The following is a 22,284-nucleotide window of genomic DNA, read 5'->3' on the forward strand; positions in this document are numbered from 1 at the left end:
AACACAGTTGGTATAATAATATCTTTGTAGTATGGGAGTGCATCTTTTGGGTATATGCCCAAGAGTTGTCAAGGAAGAAATAAAGAAAGAAATTAAAGACTTCCTAGAATTCAATGAAAATGAAGACACAACATACCCAAACTTATGAGACACTTTGAAAGCAGTAATAAGAGGAAAGTTCATAGCTATAAGTGATCACATGAAGAAAGTAGAGAATAGTCACTCCGGAGAGTTGACACCACAGCTGAAAACTCTAGAAAAAATGGAAGCAAATTCACCCCGAAGGAATAGACATCAGGAAATAATCAAACTGAGGCCAGAAATCAATAAAGTCAAAACAAAGAAAATAATTCAAAGAGTCAATGTAACAAAGAGTTGGTTCTTCGAGAAAATCAACAAGATAGACATTTATCCAAACTCACCAAAAGGCAGAGAGAGATCATGCAAATTAACAAAATCAGAAATGAAAAGGGGTACATAGCAACTGACACTGAGGAAATCCAGAGAGTCTTCAGGTCATACTTTGAAAACCTGTACTCCACAAAATGTGAAAATTTAAAGGAAATGGACATTTTTTGGACAGATATGACTTACCAAAATTGAACCAAGAATAGATAAGCATCTTAAACAGATCTATGAACTCTAAAGTAATAGAAGTCATCATCAAAAGTCTCCCAAACAAAAAAAAAGCCCAGGGCCACATGGCTTCAGTGTGGAATTCTACCAGAAATTCAAAGAAGAGCTAATACCAGTACATCTCAAATTGTTCCACACAATAGAGGCAGAAGGGACATTGCCAAAGTCTTTTTACAAGGCTATAATTACCTTGGTAGCCAAGCCACACAAAGACACAATTTAGAATCCAAGAACATATCAGAAAAATCATCCACCATGATCAAGTAGGCTTCATCCCTGGGATGCAGGCTTGGTTCTACACTTGAAAATCTATCAATGTAATCCACCATATAAACCAATTGAAGAAAAACCACATGATCATCTCACAAGATGCTGAAAAGCCTTTGACAAAATCCAACACCCTTTCATGATAATGGTCCTGGAGAGATCAGGAATAACAGGAACATACCTGAAGATAATAAAAAACAATATACAGTAAGTCACCACCAACATCAAACTAAATGGAGAGAAATTCCAAGCTATTCCTCTAAAATCAGAAACAAGACAAGGCTTTCCACTCTCTGCATACCTCTTCAATATTATCCTTGAAGTTCTAGCTGGAGAAATAATACAACCAAAGGAGATCAAGGAGATACAAAATGGAAAGGAAGAAGTCAAGCTTTCACTGTCTACAGATGATATGATAGTCTAGATAAGTGACCCGAAAAACTCTACCAAGGAACTACTACAGCTGATAAAACACCTTCAGCAAAGTGGCAGCATACAAAAGGATTAACTCAAAAAAATCAGTATGGATGACAAATGTGCTGAGAAAGAAATCAGAAAACTATCAACCTTTACAATTGCCAAAAACAACATAAAATACCTCAGGATAATGCTAACCAAAAGAGTAAAGACCTGTACCATAAGAATTTTGAGTCTCTAAAGAAAGAAATTAAAAAGATACCAGAAAATGGAAGGATCTCCCATGTTCTTACATAGGTAGAATCAACATAGTAAAAATGGCAATCTAGCCAAAAGCTATCTACAGATTCAATGCAGTCCCCATCAAAATCCCAGCACAATTCTTTACAGATCTTTAAAGAAAAATTGTCAACTTTATATGGAGAAACAAAAGACCCAGGATAGCCAAAATAACCTTTACAATAAAGGAACTTCTGGAGCCATAACCATCCCTGACTTCAAGCTCTATTACAGAGCTTTGGTCCTGAAAACAGCTTTGTATTGGCACAAAAATAGACAGGTAGACCCATTGAATAGAATTGAAAACACTGATATTAACCCATACATCTATGAACACCTGATTTTTGACAAAGAAACTAAATTTATATGATGGAACAAGAAAGCATCTTCAACAAATGGTGCTGGCATAACTGGATGCTGGCCTGTAGAAGACAGCAGATAGATCCATGTCTATCGCCTTGCCAAAACTTAAGTCCAAATGGATCAAAGATCTCAACATAAATCCAACCACACTGAACCTATTAGAAAACAAAGTGGGAAATACCATTGAATTAGTGGGTACAGGAGACCACTTCCTGAACATTACACTAGTAGCACAGACACTGAGATCAACAATTGATAAATGGGACCTCCTGAAACCGAGAAGCTTCTGTAAAGCAAAGGACACAGACTGTTTTCTGTGCCTTTGAGTTGGATTTCTTCACCTTCTTCCATAACTATTATTCTTAGGTTTGGTCTTTCACAGTATCCCATATTTCCTGGATATTTTGTGATAGGGATTTATTGGACTTAAGATTTTCTTTGGTTGATAAATCTATTTCCGCTAGTGTATCTTCAACTCCTGAGATTCTCTCTTCCATCTCTTGTATTCTGTTGGTTATGCTTACATCTGTAGTTCCTGATTGTTTACACAGCTTTTCTATTTCCAGTATTCCCTCAGATTGCGCTTTCTTTATTTTGTGTATTTCAGTGTTTAGGTCTTTAATTGTTTCCTTGAGAGATTTGTTGATATCTTGTATTTTTTGGTTTGTTTTTTCTTCCATTTCTTTAAGGGATTTTCTCATGTCCTCTTTGAGATCCTCTATCATTTTTCTGAAGATGCTTTTAAGGTCATTCTCTTCTAGTTCATCTGCATTGTGATGTTCAGGTCTTGCTGGTGTATGTTTCCTAGTCTCTGGTGGGGTCATATTGGGTTTTCTGTTGTTGGATGTGCTTTTATCTTGTCCTTTTCTCATCCTTTCTTCTGGTGGGTGTTACAGGATTTTCTTGCTTTCCTGATGGGTATGGGACTAAGGTTCTCTTCTGGTAGATGCAAACAGATCCAATACTCTGATGTCGGTCCTCTTCTTGTGGATGGAGGTGTCACTGTTACCTGGACATCTGCAGTGTTTGGGCATGCCGGTTCCGCTGGGCAGCAGTTGGAGGCTGAACTGTCACTGGGCCTTGGAGTGTCGAATCCTGCCACCAAACTTGGGTCCGGCTTGCAGGTCGCTTGTGTCAGATGACTCTGAGCAGTGATGAACGGGAACTGGAAACAGGCCGGCAGATGGAGGCAGGACTGCCTCTGGTTGTTTGGTGTTCGGATCCTGCCGCCGAATTCAGTCCGGCAAGCAGGTCGCTGGTGTCAGATGACTCTGAGTTCCAGAATGAGTCCAAGATGAAGCTGTGTGGGACTTTCTCTTTCCTGAAATTTTAAAAATAGACAAAGGAGACTGGAGATTTCTGTCTGTATTGAGCTCAGTCGCCCCTGGTTCTCAACATCAGGTAAATGTCATTTTCAATCAGATCTCCGTAGTTAACATCTAGGACCATTGTGACTGGCTTGAGTTAGTTCAGATGGGGTTGATTTCTATCCATGGACTTTCACTTGAATATTTCTGTTGCTGACACCTGGTTTGATTCCTCTTTATTACTAACTCCTTTTCCTGTCTCACCCAGGCTCCTTGCTCCTTGAGTTGACATTGTTCACCGTCATTAGGTGCACAGGATGGTTCAATATTTAACAACGGAGCCACTATCCTGATGGTTCCTGACTAAAACCATCACATCAGAGAAGTCACAGGATGCACAACTAGATTGAAGGCTTTCAGGAGCTTTGGCTTTACCCCTTACCAGCATTTTCAGTCACTTTTCTCTGACAATCTTATCTTTAAGTTAAGGCTTCTGCATCCCCTCTCTCACCAGGGATTTGCCTACTCCTTTTCAGTACAATATTTCAGTCTACCTATATTTCTTAGGTGTCCTGTCACCCTATCACCTACAATATGGTTTTCAATGTTCTTCCAGTCATTGTGTCTTGAGAATAGATATATTCTTCATGTCAGACTCTTCTTATTCACCATGTCCCATGTGGATGACTTCCAATTTTCTGCTTTAGACAAGGAATCTCAGACTTAGACTCTCATATTCCACATATCCTATCCTTTTAAAAGAATAGATGATACTGACATCTATACATGACATCTGTAATTAGTCTGGCAAATAAATATGAGTTTATGTAAGTATCTAGGAAAGCACCAAGAGGATACATTTCACTTGTAGACACAAATGGAAATCTAAAGAGGTTTATGTGTTATTTGCAGAATGATATCACACTATTTTGACTTGTCACATTAAAATTTAGTTGGTTTTCACTTATTTATCTCAAGTTAAAAATCTAAAGAAGATAAATTGTTTGAAGAGGAATAATAGCATAAATATATAATGTTATAAAAATCTCAATTAACACAGAAGTTTTTCTCAGGTGAGCTAAAGGAGGCTTATAAAGAAGAAATCACACAGGAGTAAATTTGTATGTGTTACATTGTTTAGAATCAATGGTTATTTATATATATTTTCTTATTATTCTTTACATTCAAAGCAAGTTGTCATTCTTGGAAATAGATATATTTAGAGCAAATATAACCCCCCAAGTTTAAAGTATTTATGTTCAACTGTAGTAGATGTTTAACATATTTTGTTAAAATTTTCAGAACTTCAATGGAGTTAATGATCATTTAAATTTCTATTTGGACTGAAATTTTCATTATTATTATTATTATTTTAGAGGCACTCATATTTATATATCCATCCTCCCTCTCCCTTGCCCTCCCATTCTCCCATGTTCCCCACAAACCCCTCCAAAACACCCCCACCTCCTCCCCAGGGATAGTGAGGCCCTCCACCGGGGACCATCAAAGTCCATCATCTCATTTGGGGGACTACCTAGGAGTTCCTTGCTGTAACTGGGCTGCATAGTATCTCTCTATAGGAAATGGGCTCCCAAAGTCCATTTGTGGACTGAATTATTTTTAATGCCCATTTTTATAGCTCTGATTAAATGGAACTATTATATAAGTAGGTTTTACTTTTGTAACAAGCCAAAAAAATATTAATGGTCATTGTTGCTGCATAAAAAATAAGTAAGAAATGTGAAAATTCAAACATTCTAAATTTAGCTCCAAAATAAATGAAGAAATAAATGACATTCTTTGTATATTTATTGTAGTCTATGACTCAAAAATGCAAAACTTAAAATGTCCTTTGTGTTGGGGTCATCCAAGCTAAAATTGTTAATAATCACTTTTCACAGTCTGTTTTATCCACTACTACTATCTGCATATCTGAACAGGACCCCTGAGTTTTCCCAGCTGAAATGACCACTTTCATGCTGTGAAGTATGTATAACTATGTATGTGGTCCCTTGTGGGTCCAATCCCTCCTGAAAGGTGGTCTAATACATCATGAATCATTCTCCTGGGGACAGTTTGTCTTCTGGCTGCCGCTGTAACCCCAGCTTTTCCTTCTTCAAGTACAAAATTTCTGAGGGCAACCTAATTTTTGAGGTCTACTGTTTCAATTTTCTGATAACCCAGCAAGGACAAAAAGCATCTTTTTTTTGTAGAATATCCTAGATCCTTCAAGGCCTGTAATAATGGCTTATTGTTTCTTGTGTTGTGTTATCAAGTAGATGCTTTGTCATAGCAACAAGCTTTGAAAATTAAACACACATAAACTTTAGGCAGGGGACTGGCTCCTAGAAGGGCTGCTCCATGCCTGCACCCATGAACAGGACATAAATACCAATATGTGGTAGAAGCTGAGTCACCTTAAGCTGGCTTGTTCAGGGTAGCATTCACATTGAACTTTTCTAATTTATGCGTAATTAAAATACTGTACATATTTTTGAACTTTCTATATCTTAGATGTAAGCCCTAGGAAAATGGGCTCCTGAGAAAAGTGGGTCTTCTTCCTAGAAGTGCCTGCCCTGGAGGAGGGAGGGCAAGTGTTATGAAAGAGAGGAGAAATAGAAGTCCTGCCTGCCAGGCCCCAGGCACTGCTGCTGGGCTCAGCCTGCTCTTATTATGAAGAGAATTCTTCCTTGTTTTCAAAAATGAAACTCTTCGCTGCTCTCCCTATTGTGCATTCTTCACTTTGAAATGCAGAAGAAGCAAGTCTGAAGCTGCTGTTGAGACCAGGGGAAACTGGAGACTTCTTTCAGGACATTTGGTGCTCAACCCAGGTCCACTCTGTGTTTCTAAGAGCACAGTGAGGTATTTTCCTCCACCCTAGCTACCTATGGCAAAGACTCTGCTTCCATTTGTCGACTTCATCTTCTTTATACTTTCATTTTTCGTAAGGGTACTGAAAAAATTTCCTCTTGTTGCTTTTCTGCTATAAGATTCCTTTAGCTTAAATGGCTCTTCTCTTTCCACCCCCTCTTCTCTGTCACTACTTGTATCTCTAGTTTAATTTCTACCCAGCCTATTGGTTTCATTCTCTTCTTTGACCCGAAGACCTAAGGGTAGCTGTCTCCTGCTTGTTGCTTGTGTGACCACCATTGCAAACTTGGAATGGCCAAGGACTGTGCCTTCCTTCTTTTCCTACATCTTTGCCCAGACAAAACCTCATTTGCTTCCTCTCACATGTCCTGGAAAGACACTGGAGTCCCCTGAGCTGGTTCTTCTGATGTGGCCGTTGGCTGTCTGGGGAAGTTGCAAGATTTTAAGGATTAATCTATAGGGTCTTTTTCTGGGGGCTGCAGAACCAGATGTCTTTTTAACCAAGCAGCTTTCTTTTATTATGAAACCTGATATAGTCTTAGACAATATGATGTCTGTTGACAGGGGTTGACCCTTAACTGTCCTCAATCTTTACAGGGGGATCCTTGCCCCTTTTGTTTGGATTCTTTAGGTTGTGTTTTTTTAAAAAAATTGTTTAAATTTATTATTATTACTATTATTATTATTATTATTATTATTATTATTATTGTTTTTGTGTTGTGTGTGCTTACATGTGCACAATGTTTTAGGGTCACATATGTCATGGGGTGCATGGAGAGGTCAAAAGATAGTTCTGCAGATTGTTTTTCTGCTTCCACTTTTGTGTAAGTTCTGGAGTTCTATCTCAGGTCTTCAGACTTGTATGCAAAGTGCCTTTGTAGGCCAAGCTACCTCATAGGTTCAAAGAAAATGTTTTCTTTCTTTTTTGCAGTAAAAGGGATTGAGCCCAGGAACCTGTACATATGAGACATGCACTATGCACTGAGTCATAGTGTAAAGGGTACACACAAGTCCCAGCTTGTGTGTATCCTTTAAAGATCCTTTATGAACTCCTTACCCCTAAACAAAGCAGAGACTCTCTTTGATTCTGTTGTTTGATGATGGACACTAGCTATGTTTTCTGGAAACCATCAAGCTCAGACATCAGGTTTAACTGAAAAGGGGGGCCACAATTACTTGGGAGAAAGTCCTTAATTATAGAGCATAGGATAGAATTGGGCTGGTGAATGTCTGGGAGGACAACTCGAGTATGAAGGGAGAAAAGCTGAGAATGAAGGGCATCTGTCAAGGATGACCCAGAGACTGGTCACTTCAATCTGAGAGGAAGAGTCCCTGGTGACACCTAAAGGGATGCAAGACTGCCCCCTGGAGGCTAGACTATCCATAGGAAAGTGTGCACATACAACCATTGTGGGATAGCCTGAGTGGACAGAGGGACCCCTCATCTGAGATGCTGCTTGTCTTTCTGATTCATGTTCCCTCTGTTTGTAGATGGGGAATCAAACCCATCTTCATTTCATCAGATGCGCCTACACTGGACTGCATCCTAAAGTACTAGGATAATTTTAACCTGGACATTTTCAAAAGGAGGCAACATGTTTTCTTTTGCAATGAAGCTTGGCTCTACTATCAGCTAGGGGTAGAAAGACTTGATCTATGGATGGGAGCCTAAATCTAGATTCCATACTATAGTTATTGATATGCTCTTTAGGATTGGAAAAGGCAATGATATCCCTTATGTTTAAGACATTTATGCTAATTACCTCACTGTCCTCCTGTTTGATCTACTTTCCAGGTGAAAAAGAAAAAAAGGGGGGGATTTCCTTTGTCCATATGTGTGTCAGTAAAGGATAACTCCAACTTTGGCAAAAACTGCAAATTAAATTCCAATTCCAGTACTTACTCATGTGAGTTAGTCTGCTTTGCCCTTCAGAGTTAATATTTATTCAAAAAAAATCTGTGGAGAATGAAATTTAGTACAAGCTGGTCTTATTGTCACATGGAGATCATTAAATATTTTAAAATTTGAAAATATCATGTGGTAGCCCTTCAACATCGTGTCTCCTCTGTAAAAACTTTTCCTTACTCATGAATGAGAGAGGTGATCACTTTGAGGGAGAAAGGCCTGTTTTCTGGTGCTTGTCAGTGCCCATTTCCAATATCTGGGCAAAACTTTATCTGTTAGAAGTGGGATAAGTGTCCTGGGTACAGCCTGCTGTCCCCCAAGTCAAGTAGGCTCTAGTTTCTGTTTTCTTCCTTGGTCCTCCATGAAAAAGTAACCATTTGCAATTTCTCACTGTCCTTCACTAGAACAGCACTTTTTGTCTCCCAAACTGCAACTGCAAGGTTAGCATATAAATGGTTTTGGCTCTCTGTGTGTTTTCTTTCATGCCTTTTCTTGCTTGATAGTGTTCAAGGTCCTTAGAAGTTCTTATCAGGGCCAGGCGTTGGCAGTATATAACATTTAGAAACTCTCAGAATCATATGAGACCAAGAAAAAATAAGTAAAAGAAAATTTCAAATTATCCAAGTAGAGATAAGTGTGCCTAGGACGTAGAACAGACAAGTATCTTACTGTTTAAAAACATGTGGACAGTACCAATAGGTTATCTTAAGCTATGGAAATAATTTGTATTCTGTTCCCTTGAAGTAAGTTGGTATATTTGTTTATGTTACTCTGTTTCAAGTTAATGAAGGGAATTAGACAGAAGGGGATCAGTAATTAAGAATGAGGGAGGATGACAGTCACAAAGTTTTTGAAGGAAGGATTTACCGATGGCATGTACATGGTAAGTAAAGTTATTAAAATTTCTAAGTAAGAATTCAGTGTTTAACTCAGTGTAAAAGTATCTGGTTTGCATCATTCATAAGGGCTGGGTTAGGGGAAATATATTTATTCAGATAACTATATTTTTGCCTAGTTTGTTCAAAATCTGTTCTTGTCTAAACTACGAGTGTCACAGAAAAGTTAGAGCTAAAAAATATCATCACTTATTGCTCAAGATGGACAAACCTTTCCTTGTGGGTGTTTAAAGCCAACGTTTGAAGGTGTAGCCAGTGAGAATGGGAGGTCTAGAAGGATAGTCAGTGTTTTGCCTCTTCCCTGGAAACATCAGCTAGAACAGAGAGGGAAAAAGGAACTCTTATAAATGTTTTGCTACTCTGGTAAGTCACCTGTCATCTTAATTTAAGAGACCTTAGAATTCCAAGTACTGAATTCTAAGCAGCACATATTCTCCAAATATAGTCAGAGAAAAGAGGACGTTGTCTGTGCTTCTGTGGTAAACCACATGGTCAACAAGAATCTGACCTATTCCTTCAGATGGCACACTTGGTAGAGGAAAATGAAAAAGTTTAAAGTCCCTAAGAATTAGTCCCATTTTTTTAAAAAAATTAAATAACACATTTTCATTTATTTTACATACCAACTGCAGGTCCCCCCCCCCACACACTTTTCATCTATCTTCTTCCCCTTCCATTCCTCTTCTATCTCCATTCAGAAAAGGGCAGGCCTCCCATGGGCTTGAACAAAGCATGGCCCATGAGGCAGGACCCAGTTCTTCTCCTTATCAAGGCTCGGCAAAATAATCCAGCATGAAGAACAGGTTCTCAAAAGCAGGCTAAGCTCCAAGGACAGGTCCTGATCTCACTGCTGGGAGACTGCAAGCTTCCCAACTGTCACAAGCATGAAGATAGCCTAGGTTGGTCCTATGGAGGCTCTATAACTGTTGGTCCATGTCTATGAGTTCCCATGAGCTAGGTCAGGTGTCCCTGTGGGTTCCCCCATCAGAGTTCTTATTCTGATCTAGTTTAGCCAGGAAACCCCTATGCCCCCAAACACATATACAGACAGTTATTCAGATGACTGTTTTGGCCAGTATATAAGGGACAATATTCAAAAGAATGTCAAACGCCTAAGAATTAATAACTGGATCCACAGCGCAGGATAAAACATCATTTTTCAGAAAGACTCAGAATGAGAAACAAGAGAACCACACTGGAGTAATAAACCAATTAACCACGTGTGCTTTCTTTTCATAGGACAGATTTCTCTCCAAGGTTCAGATAAGTAAATCTATAGACCATGCTCCATAGCTCCTGATAGTGAAATTATCCTCATGGGAGGTGTCCTAATGACACATTCACTCTTACCTCTGGCCTCACCAGATAAATCCTTTCTTGACTCCCATAAAAATATTTCCAGATTCTTTTCTAACATACATAAACAGGTGTGGCGCTGGTTAGCCTCTCATTTCCCATGATGTTGATCATTTTCAGGCCCTACTCCTCCTTTAATTAGTAATCTTTTTTTTTTCAGAATACAACAGTTTATTTTTCAAATAGTTAGGTACAGGAGTTGTGTTGTAGATGTATCAGTTGGGATTGGGCTCCACAAATATGCATTTTGATTAGTTGTGATTTTCTGTAATGGTCTATGCCTGCTGCAAAGAGAAGTTTCCCTGATGAGGATGGAGGGTTACACTTATCTTTGAATATAAGGACAAATATTAAGAATGCAGTTAGAGATTCTAATGGCTTGATAATAGAATGGTAATAGGTTCTCCATCCAAATCCAAGATTTCACTGGTCTTGTATAACTGGCTAGGTTTTCAGTACCAGGACTGTTTACCCACTGTTGAGTGGGTCTTAAGTCCAATTAGTCACCTATTTGTTAATACCAAAGTATGTATAGCACTACTGCACACTTATAGTTATTTTACCATAGTAGTGGTCATTTTAATTGGGACAACTCAGGACCCTCAGTAGGCTGCTTAGATGGTAAAGGTGGATAAAATAGGATGTAATAATACTTGGTAGTGTTTATTCTCACTAGGCCAGAGTGAGGACTCCCAAATAGGACATTAAGAACAGGCAGGAGTGGTTGATTCTACCTGGATAAACTTCAAACTGGCCTCAGGAATTTCCTTGCATGGGAGTATATGCCCAATGTTGTTGCCCTTTTCCTTGTTGACTTTGGGGTTATTGAAACCCCATTCCCCACTTGTTAGACTGAATTTTGGGTAAAATCTAAGAGATGCAGTCTCCTTTCCTGAAAGTGCCCACACTGAGGGAAATGTAGGTGAAAATATAACAGAGAGGAGGGTGTGCCTGTTAGAATCAAGGCCTCTGTTACCCAGCTTGGTCTGCTCTTAATTTGAAGTTTGTTCTTGTTTAATTGTTTACTAAAATTCAGTGCTTGCCTTCTGGTTCAATTGCTGTGCTGTATTTGAAGTCTTTAGGAGCACAAGAACTAAGAGTGCTAGTGAGCTTGAGACAAGGGGAGACTTGAGACATCCTATACCCACAAGGGACTAGGTTTCTACATAGAAAACAATCAGCAATTGTTCACATAACTGTTACGATAAATCTTTCTGCCAAATACTGCCTGAGCCCCACCACCACGTGTGAGCTTTATGCCAGCCCCCCTGCCCGAGTTAGGCCCAAATAAATACACAGAAACTTGTATTAGTTTCAAAGCTGCTTGGCCAATGACTAAGATTTTCATCTGTTTGCTCAGTCTTAATTATCATAAATCTATATATTTTGTAAGACTTATCTTATTGGACGCCTTATTGGTGTCCCTCCTTGCCAGTGGATCACATTGTGCCGCTGGAGCAGGAGCCGAGGGGAAAAGGGGCACATTTCCTGTTTCTCCTTCTTTAAATATGAGTCTCCTTGCTATGTCACTTCCTGCCTGGATCACCACTTCTCTACTACATTTCCCAGAATCCTCTTTGACTCCTAGTCCTGTCTAACTTGCTGTCTCATTGGCCAAACAGTATTTTATTTAACAATCAATGAGATAAACATACACAGTACATTCCCCATCACATAACCTTTTGCAATAGCTTAGTATAAAGAGAAATTTTACTAAAACAAATTATGTTTCACTACAAATTGGTGCCATTTCACTACATGCCACCAAATGACATGTGAAGTAGTACTTTAAATTTCCTACTTTTCCTTTTTATTAGTTAACTGTTAAACAGGTAATGCCACTGGTTAACCATTAGACAGGCAGACGTATTGTTTAATCATTAGCCAGAGAGTAACACTGGTTTTCTATTAGAGAGGGGTGTGCCTCCAGTTATCCATTAGCCAGGAAGTTTATGCATGGTCTCTATATATTCACTGTTCCACAAAGGCTGCTGGAGAATCAGAACCTCCTGAGTCAGAAGAGTGATAAGCAATGAGTTCCAAGCAGCAGCTTGTGAAGCTAAACGATGGTCACTTCATTCCAAGACTGGGATTTGGCACATATAAACCTGAAGAGGTAAGAACAGTGGTGTTGTGTTGGAGTCCTCAAAAGAAAATAGGCTAAGGGAGGGTGGAAGAGGTAAAGCCGTCAAGTCACCCACTTCCTATGTGACTCTGCGGGACTCACCTGGTTCTGTTTCTCTAGACTAGAGCTAATCTGTGTATAAGAAGATAGTTTGATTTTGCTCTGAGTCAGTGTCTGATTATATAAGTACTTGTCAATTGCTTCATTGTTTCTTGGCTTTGTAGAAGAGATCAAAGTCACCAGTCCTGAACCCTGTCAGCTTCCTTGATTTGAAGCTGACTGGAAGGATGGAAGGTTCCTCTTAGCTCTATATTCAGGGTATTTTCCCCATAAATAAAAAAATGCAAGACTTAAGGAAATCAACATGTTGAATGTTTGCAGAGATGAAAAACATAAAACAAATGTCCGAAGACTACTTCAGCTCTATTTTGGGAAGTGGTAGGTATTTCACAGTAAGTGCTGCACTTGAGTTAAGTAAAGCATCCAATGTACTCCTCTTAACTGGGAATTGAGTACATGCTACAACAGTATGATAGTGAAATTTCTGTGAAATGCTGATCTTTGCTAATGTCCCTTAGGTTTATAGCAAAGTGATCCAGAGAGTTCTCTGAAATCAAGTGACCAAAAAGGTCAGTGTGGAAATGTGGAAGTAATTTCATATTTTAAAATCTTCTTTAGATCTTGCAATTTTAAAATAAGTGAATTATTTTTTAAACATTGAATGCATACATTTCTTATCTGTTAGATTTACAAAGATATTTATAGTGCCAAACAGCCATACTGCCTGGAATATAAGTTACCTTGTAAGAAATATCTAAAGCACAAAGTGAAGAAATATGGGACTTAATTACTAAGTAGGATAAAGTGGCAAAAAGAGGGAAGGCAATGGGGCTGGAGAGATGGCTCAGTGGTTGAAGGGCATCTGTTGCTCTTGCAGGGACCAGGATTTTATTTCCAGCAGCCACATGGCAGTTCACAACCATATATAACTCCAGTGCTAGTGATCTGATTGCCTTTTTGTAGTGAGACACCTCTTTCAGATGACTTTAGGGTTTAGTTAAAATAGACATAGTTAGGATGTAACATAAGCAGATAGTTGTATCTTCTTATATTTCACCTTTATGATTGTTAATTTTGGATACTTTACACTGTTAGGTTTTATTCCTCTTTTAGACTAAAAGTGCAATTGCAGGGAGGCATCATAACCATGCCTGCTAAGGACTGACTACAGGTATGCCTGACCACACCTATAAGGGTGTGGTCAGGGAGAAGTAGGGAAGGTTTAAGAGTGAGAGGTGCACACTCTTAAAAGGAAGAGGTGGAAGCCCTTTTTCCTTTTCATCATTGGCTTTCTGTACTTACTCCTGCCCTGCTGGCTGGCTAGGTTGCTTTGTAAGTAAGGCATCTCCTTAATAAATACCCTTATATTTTTACCTGACTCTGTATTGGTAATTCCCTCATTGCCTTTTCTGTCCTCCACAGGCACTGCATGAATGATGCACAGACACACATGCAGGCAAACATTGTCACATAAACTTAATCTCAAAGGCAGCTTAGAAAAAGAAAGTGGAGGCAAGTGCCAAGATTACTACAGAAACCTCAGCCTGAGTAGCCCTGTAGCTGAAAAATCAGGGCAGGCTTCAGGGCTCAATGCTAAGACCCTTAGCATTATATTTCACTTAATATAATATAGACATGAAAAGAATTCCTTTTATTTTTCTTTTTAAAAATTTGGTCGGACATAGGGTCTTACTGTGTATCCTTGGGCCTGGAATTTTCTATGTAGACCAGATAGACCTTAAATTCAGAGATCCTCCTACCTCTGCTACAGAAATGTTGGGATTAAAAGTGTGTGCACCATGTCTGGTTCTGATGTTTTTAAAATAAATGCAAAAGTACTTTGACATGATCCTCTATCCTTTAACACACAGATACTCACAGCATTATCCAAGACTGGCAGAGCAGACAATAATCTTAAATTGAAGTCTGGTTATATTTTCACTAAACAAAGTAACTTTTATAAGGTCTGATAACCCAACATGAAAAAATCCCTTATTAAATGAGGAGCAAACAGTTTTCTATACAGATGAGATTTCCCATATATTGTCACAGTTTGATGCAGAAAAGAACTCAGTATCTCCTAGGAGTCTTTACTGGGGGAAGAGTCATAATGCTGCATGAATTTATATTTCTTCTGTTTTGTTCCAAGCACCTTTCTCCTGAGTTCATTGTACTTGTGACCTCACTATATAAATTATAACAAGATAATGCCTATATACTGAGTTCTGTAAACCCTTCCAGAATAATCACTGGATTAGAGGTTTATTTGAGGTCCTCTTGTGCATATGATTGACAGTACTGGAAGAGTATGAAGAACTTATGGGATGTGAAATCCTAGTTATTATCTCGGATGGCCCCAGTGAAACTAAGTTAGGACCTATCACCCCCCAAATGCTCAAGTAACAGAAGATATGGAAAAAGGTGAGTCTCCTGAAATCACCTCTAAATGGGTGATCTCCACAGTTACTGTTTGAGGAGACTGTTATTAAAGTAGGTGAAATTTCAGTGGCAAGGAAACTGGTCTCTTTTTATGTAGTAAAGTGGTGTGAGAATGACATAGGAATATAAAATACCTTTTTTTTTTGTAGAGAACTGTCCATTAGATCTACTTGAACTACCTCTCTTATGAATCTTTAAATACTGCTTTTGGTTCCTTCTTAGGTTCCTGAAAATAAGCCACTGGAGGCTATAAATTTAGCTATCGAGGCTGGGTACCGCCATATCGATACTGCTTATGTGTATCAAACAGAAAAGGATGTAGGGCAGGCTATTCGAAGCAAGATTGCAGCTGGTCTTTTGAAGAGAGAAGACATATTCGTCACTACAAAGGTATTGTGTGTGGAGTGCTCAGGTGTACAGATTAATTGAAATGTGATATAAGCAAGCAAATACTTATTTGACAGCTCATTTATTAATTGATAAAATATACATACTGGTAAAACTTTTATTTATGTATAATTCATAGATGAGTTCTATCATGATAAGCAGAAAAAGATTAAGATTTCTACAAATGTAGCACTCTATTTTTTTTTATCCTCAGTTAAAAGCAGTGTATTTTAATATGGGACATGGATTTAATATGGGTGAAACCATGAAATTGTGGCTTTCTGTTTCTCTTTGATAGCTTTGTAACATTTGTCTGTCATACTCCAAATACTGACTTTTTCCTTTAAATAATGAAGAACAGAAAAAAGAATTTTCATATTAAAGGGTAGTTAAAGTACATTTATTAGTATTCATCAAATTAAAATGTCATCTGTTGCTTCTGTTCAATGATGTAACCAAAGGGATGCTACTTCTCTACTGGTAAGAATAGACCAAATATTTAGATTAACAGTTGCTTTTAATCACTGTGATATATAATTTAGAGACTGAATATTATTAGTAGTAGATAGAAGTTTTATCTTTTTAGAAATTTTCTTTGGTTTTTGAAGGATTAAAAACAAAGTTATGATCATATTCGTATGTGTTAAGTCAGATTAGTGGAAGCTACAGAACAAAGGAAATTTCATGTCTTATGATTATAAGTTTCTATATAGTAAAAATGTATCGGTATTAGGTAAAATAAATCCTCCATATGTGGATAATTTACTAATCCAGGATTGCTTCCATTCTTTCATGTAAATAGCTTTGGTGTACTTTCCATAGACCAGAGCTGGTTCAATCTAACTTGGAAAAATCATTGAAAAACCTTCAACTGGATTATATTGACCTCTATATTATTCATTACCCAGTGCCTATGAAGGTAAGCAACTTGAATGATCAGGCTTAATCAACTATGACAAGGTCATGGTAATCATTTTTCTGGAGGATCAAGATAAAGTTCTATTATATTTTTCTGTAAATCCAATTTTTGTGTTACATAGTCTATTCAAAGTAGATTATACAAATGACCACAAAATGGGAAGCCCAAGATATTGCTAGAATTATAAATTCAATAAATAATCTTCAAAATTGTCATTAATTATGCATTTCTTGTGTTACATTAGTAGGTATTTGGATTTTATTCCAGCACTTTTTCTTGTGATATTAGGATGGTTTAAGCTTTCTGGCTATTACCTGGTTATAGCATCTTTGAGTTTTCCACCATCAAAATTAGCTTTCCATATAGCCTTGATTGACCATCTTTGGTAGACATAGTTTCCTTTTGCTCAACTATATCCAGATAGTAAAAGACCACTGATTGGCCTGTGTCAGGATAAAATCCTTTATTACTGTCAAGGCTGTATGTCTATTGAATTTCTCAGTGAAAGAAAAATATCTCACCAGAAGTGTGAATAAGAAATGACAAAATAATGGACATCAGCTAGAAGACTACAGGTAGATCTGTGAGAATACTGTTTAATAGTAATAGTAAATATGTGTAAAACTATATATATATATATAATAGTTCATATGGGAGACTACTTCAAGCATCTAAGAATATTCCTTATAATTCCACACACAAATCCCCTTGTAAATGCAAGTATGTAGAATGATGCTCCGCTTAATACACATTTAGCGTTCTATTTCTAACTATTCCTATGAGATTCTCTTGTTTATTCAGATCATTGTGAATACTGTTTCTATTTAAGCCAGGAGAGGATCTGTTTCCAGTAGACGAACATGGGAAAGCATTATTGGACACTGTGGATATCTGTGCCACATGGGAGGTAAGCAGTTGAAAGAGGTTCAATGGAGGAGCTGAGAGAGGGAAATACATCATATTGAGAAAATGGAGTATACGCCTCTGGCTGTAGAAATTCATTATGCTTATATAGGTGGGTTACTGGAGTGAAGGGGGGCATACATTACTACAGTGAAATAAAGGGAAATGAAGTGGTACTTGGGACAACAGGAATGAATGCATCTTGTCAGCGTATGTAGTGTGAAAATCTCTGCTTCTTAGGAATTCCTTAGACAGAAGAATTCCTTCATGGCTGTCACTTTTTCCTCTTTTTTGGGATTTTATGTTTCTTTTTTATTAGAAAGAAAATTATTTTACATATCAATCCCAGGTCCCTCTCCCTCCCCTCCTCCTCTGCCCCCCCCAAATAATGCCCTACCCATCCCATACCCTTTCTGCTCCTCAGTAAGGGTGAGGCCTTCCATAGGGGGTCTTCAAAGTGGTTTCTTCATGTTCAGTTTCAATGATCATCTGGGCAGTGTCTTAATAGTGTCACTTTTTCAATGTTAGTGTGATAATGATCAAACTCAGGGTTTTTCACACACTGCCAAACACTCTGCTGCTGAGCTGTATGTCCAGAGCTAGATGATATACTCTTAACTGTCCCATCTTTTATTTATTTCTATGTCAATATGACTCTTCACAACTCTTCCATTTGTAGGTCATGGAGAAGTGTAAGGATGCAGGATTGGTCAAGTCCATCGGGGTGTCCAACTTTAATAGCAGGCAGCTGGAGAAAATCCTGAATAAACCTGGGCTTAAGTACAAGCCTGTCTGCAACCAGGTGAGAACCCTCACACTCATCTTCTTCTCATCTACCTTTCCTTATTTCTGCTCTGATGCCTCCAGTCCATCTTGCCCTTGCTCAATTCATCTTATTTTCATGGAAGAGAAGATTCTAAGAGCAGTTTTATTGTGGCAAAGGACATTTGGAGATCCTAAAATTCAAATTTTGGACTATTAAATTTTGTGAAACGAAGCCATACCATAGTGCCCAACTGGTGCAGCATGTGGAGATTTATAGTGGTCCAGGAAGAAGATGTCAATAGTAGTATTTCAGAACCAAAGTCGACTTATCCATGAGCTGGGAAAAATGTAAGACATAGGACTACTGAAGGTGATGGCAAATGGACTGATTTATAGTGAGAAGTCCATAAAAGCATGGAATGGGAAGGAAAAGGAGAAAATGAAAGTGAAAGAGATGAGTAGGCATGGCAGCTTCACAAGTAAAGGAGTTATTCCTTCTGGTTAGCATGTCTGCTCTTGGATCTTGAAAAAGAGACATAGCTGCAAGAGTGTAAACTTGAAATTCAAAAAGCATACACATTTGTTTGATTACCTGTTTATGGTGATATTAATGTTGGATAAAATCAAACTATGAGATTGCATGCAGAACACACAGTTGACTATCTGTTGTAAAACCTCTTGTGAGCTTTTCTTTTTTTCCTTATCTCCTTAAATGCATATATTCTGTGTGTGGTCCTATGTTCTTTATTACAGTTTGATACATTATCATCATGTAGCAAAGACCTTTGGCTAGGAACTGTAGTCAACTATCTAATATGGTAGCAAAGAAGAAATTGACAGGCAGATAGAGTGTTTCACCATAGACCAGAGTAAGAAAAGCACCTTATTGAGTCAGTAGAAGAGGGCAGTGTGCTGGAAATAACAGAAGCACAGGCCTGACCACCACTCCACTGGACTATCTGTTGGAAGGCTATGCTGGCTGGTAAGAATTTGCAGTCTGTTATGGCCTGGAAGCTTTTTCTACATGTTCTGCACATGGAGACTCCCTCCTACCTCAACAAAACTTCCTGCTCTCTACCTGCCCTTATATGGTGAATGCCCTGGGCACAGAGGACTGACCTTATCTAAAAGCTGTCTCTAAGCTAGATGCCTGACTTATCTTTAGCTTAACCCTTGGCAGAGATACCTGCTAGAAGACTTGTGCTAGGAGCTCTGCTATGGGACCCTACTGTGACATAGGAAGCCTTGTGATAGGAACATTCCACATAATGCAAATTAGGGTTTGTCCAAAGGCTGCTCAATTCTACATATTCTTTATACTCTGGAATAATGTTGAGCTGATTCACTGAAGTCTGTCTCCCATAGGGCTGTCTCCATCATACACACAACTGTCCTAATCCTGTTCCCTACTTCTGCTCCCTCCATCTTCATGGACCAATAGAGGCAGGCATCTGGAGGAAGAAGCAGAACCACACGTGTTGGTTCCCTAACTTAACTCTCATGAACTTATCTGCTATTAGTAGCTTCCCCCCACAGAAAAATAGTTTTTGGATATTAAGTTTTTATATAATGACATGAAACCATGACTTTAACCATGAATATCAATTACACATGTAGATTTGACATTAATTTTTTCAAAAATTACTTATAATTTTTATCAAACATCAGAATAAATGATAGGCTAATGAAGTTTATTTCTGCTTCCTAACACATATCTCAAAATAATGGAACAAATATACCCCTATCGGTTATATCTCTCTATATATATGCAAAATTTTCTTAAATTTTTAAAGTTGCATTTGTGTGTGTGTGCATTGTGTTTTGCATGTGCAATAGTATATGCCTCTGTGTGTGTGTGTGTGTGTGTGTGTGTGTGTGTGTGTGTGTGTGTGTGTGTGTGTTTGTTTGACCGTGAATATGTGGAGCAAACTCAGGTCTGGCTGGCCACAAGTATCTGAACTCACTGAGCTGTCTCACTGGCTCTATTTTTGCAGCATTCTTATGAACTTACTCAAAGTAGTTTCTTTGAGTGTTCACCTTCAGAGAGCTCAGAAAAAATCTCCCACGAAAGAAGATGTTATCAGACATTGTTAGACTTATATTTAGAGAAATTAACAATAATTCTCTCACAGAATCTGAACCTGCCTGTATTTAAAATTTCCAGTGATTTCTGGAAGCATCTTCAAGCCAGCACTATGTTTTTTCTTTGTAATGTCAATTAGAATTTGAACTTCAAGATTTGTTTCATTGAATTAGTTTAACACAAGAAAAATTTTTGTGAGTCATATTAGTAATATAGACATGATATTAAGCGTTAAAGACACAGAATAAATTGATAATCTAAATGTTACATTTTATTGTTCAGGTACTTACCTTTAATGCTTCTCTTTTACATAAACATTAGCATCTCATATAATCAGATACCTTTGTGTTTGTCCATCTATAGGTGGAATGTCATCTTTACCTGAACCAGAGCAAGCTGTTAAACTACTGCATGTCAAAGGACATTGTTTTAGTTGCCTACTGTGCTCTTGGATCTCAACGACCTAAGCGATGGTAAGGACAGTAGGAACTTTACTCCAAATACCAGTGCTGGTGAAATCTTTTCAATACTATAAACTCAGGTTTCAGAAGCTCAATTTGAACTTGCTCAGAGAGAGAGTGGGAGAATAATTTGCATTTTTGAGGAGATCTTAATGATGGAAATGTTGCAGGTTCAAGGACTCCTTTGAAAACTCCTTGTTTTAAAGCCTCCTAAAAATTCTCAGCGTTTGAAGCTAAAGACTTTTGTCTTTATTTCTAGGGTGGACCCAAGTTCCCCAGTTCTCTTAAATGATCCAGTTCTTTGTGAAGTGGCAAAAAAGCACAAGCAAAGTCCAGCCCAGGTTGCTCTTCGTTACCATCTTCAACGAGGAATTGTGGTCCTTGCCCAGAGTTACAAAGAAAATGAGATAAAAGAGAACTTACAGGTGACCAGGGAGGCAGTGGGCATCAGGACTCTTACACGTCTTCTTACACACTTCTCTTCTATTTTTTCTTTGAAATCTCTCAGAGAATTTTTTGCAGAGACAATCTCCGTAGCATTTTCTATTCATGTGAGGTCTCAATTACATACAGAAATGTTTTCTTCTACTCTGTAACTAAATCAACAACTTATCTTCAAAGAAATAGATTTACAGAGAGCACAGAAATTTGGGATTCAGAATTAAGTTAGCATGTACTGTGAACATCTTTGCAAGGGATCTTTTCATTGTTTGATGAAATGAGAGTTTAAGGGTAGATATTTTCATATGATAACGTTTTGTGGCTTTATTTTGCATTTGACTTGCATATACACATATTTTATTTTTGTTCATTCATTTTGTTTAGGCAGGTGTACAGATGTTTGGCTGCATACATGTCTGTGCACCATGTTCGTGCCTGGCACTTTGAGAAGCCAGAAAAGAGCATCGCTTGCTCTGGAACTGGAGTAGTGGCTGATAGAGAACTGTCTTGTGGGTCCTGGGACTCTAACCTGCTCTGGAAGAGCAGCTTGTATCTGAGCCATCATCAGCATCATGTTCTTGTATTTTCATATGAATTTACTTACTTCTTTTGAGTTGCTTTACTGGCTAAGTGCATAGTCTTTTCTTGAAGACTTACTTATGCTGATGATTTTCTATTTTCAATGACAAGAACTTTGTCATATTACTACCTACAGCACTTGCAAAATGAACCAGCTCCAACATAGAGCTTTAATATAAAGATTATTCATTTAGTTCATTATTCTATGATTCTTACAGTTTTCTAGAGTTAAGTCTGAACTGTGAGGCATCCCTCTACCTTGAGTTCACTCAAGTATGTTCACAGAACTGTTGTATATGCTTGCAATATGATGAGGTTCATCTGCTTTGGGATTCAGTTGGTCTTTTGCTTCATGTTCTTTAGCTTCAAATAGTTTTCATCGCCTAGCCAACTGGCATAGACTTCATTTCTTCACATATTCCTCTTTTAAGACAATGCATATATTCTTGAAAAGATTTAAACCTAGGCAAATAATTATCATACCATTTATTCAGCTAAAAGCTGGGAGATGGCTCAGTGATTAAAGCTCTTGCCAAGCAAACATGGGGACTGGAGTTTATATCCACAAACTCACATAAAATTCCAGGTGGATGTCGTGTCCCTTCTAATTCCATCTTTGCATCCAGAGTTAAGGGATCCCCAGAGTAAGTTGGTTAATGAAAATAGTGACATTGGTGAGTTCTGGTCTGGTGGAGAGACCCTGCCTCAATAAATAACGTACAAGAGCTATAAGGATAAAGCCTGGTGTCAACCTCAGGCTTCCACATCTCTCTCTCTCTCTCTCTCTCTCTCTCTCTCTCTCTCTCTCTCTCTCTCTCTCTTTC

General features: G+C 38.1%; 1 protein-coding gene across 2 annotated transcripts in view; it reads left to right on the forward strand.

Moving 5' to 3' along the window:
- Nucleotides 1-22,284, forward strand: part of LOC100769236 (aldo-keto reductase family 1 member C13) — a 33,553-nt gene that overhangs the window by 7,358 nt on the left and 3,911 nt on the right. Inside the window, exons 1-8 of one of the 2 annotated variants that reach the window (XM_027405095.2) lie at nucleotides 5,887-6,131; nucleotides 12,286-12,414; nucleotides 15,145-15,312; nucleotides 16,112-16,228; nucleotides 17,058-17,135; nucleotides 17,811-17,933; nucleotides 20,343-20,452; nucleotides 20,700-20,865. In XM_027405095.2, coding sequence (XP_027260896.1) covers nucleotides 12,331-12,414; nucleotides 15,145-15,312; nucleotides 16,112-16,228; nucleotides 17,058-17,135; nucleotides 17,811-17,933; nucleotides 20,343-20,452; nucleotides 20,700-20,865 — 846 coding nt within the window. In that variant the 5' untranslated portion in view covers nucleotides 5,887-6,131; nucleotides 12,286-12,330. Of the gene's footprint in view, nucleotides 1-5,886; nucleotides 6,132-12,285; nucleotides 12,415-15,144; nucleotides 15,313-16,111; nucleotides 16,229-17,057; nucleotides 17,136-17,810; nucleotides 17,934-20,342; nucleotides 20,453-20,699; nucleotides 20,866-22,284 lie in introns of those variants that run through there. The other variant, XM_035442845.1, reaches the window with a different exon arrangement.

Source organism: Cricetulus griseus, chromosome 3 (assembly GCF_003668045.3).
Source record: "Cricetulus griseus strain 17A/GY chromosome 3, alternate assembly CriGri-PICRH-1.0, whole genome shotgun sequence".
Lineage (NCBI taxonomy): Eukaryota > Metazoa > Chordata > Mammalia > Rodentia > Cricetidae > Cricetulus > Cricetulus griseus.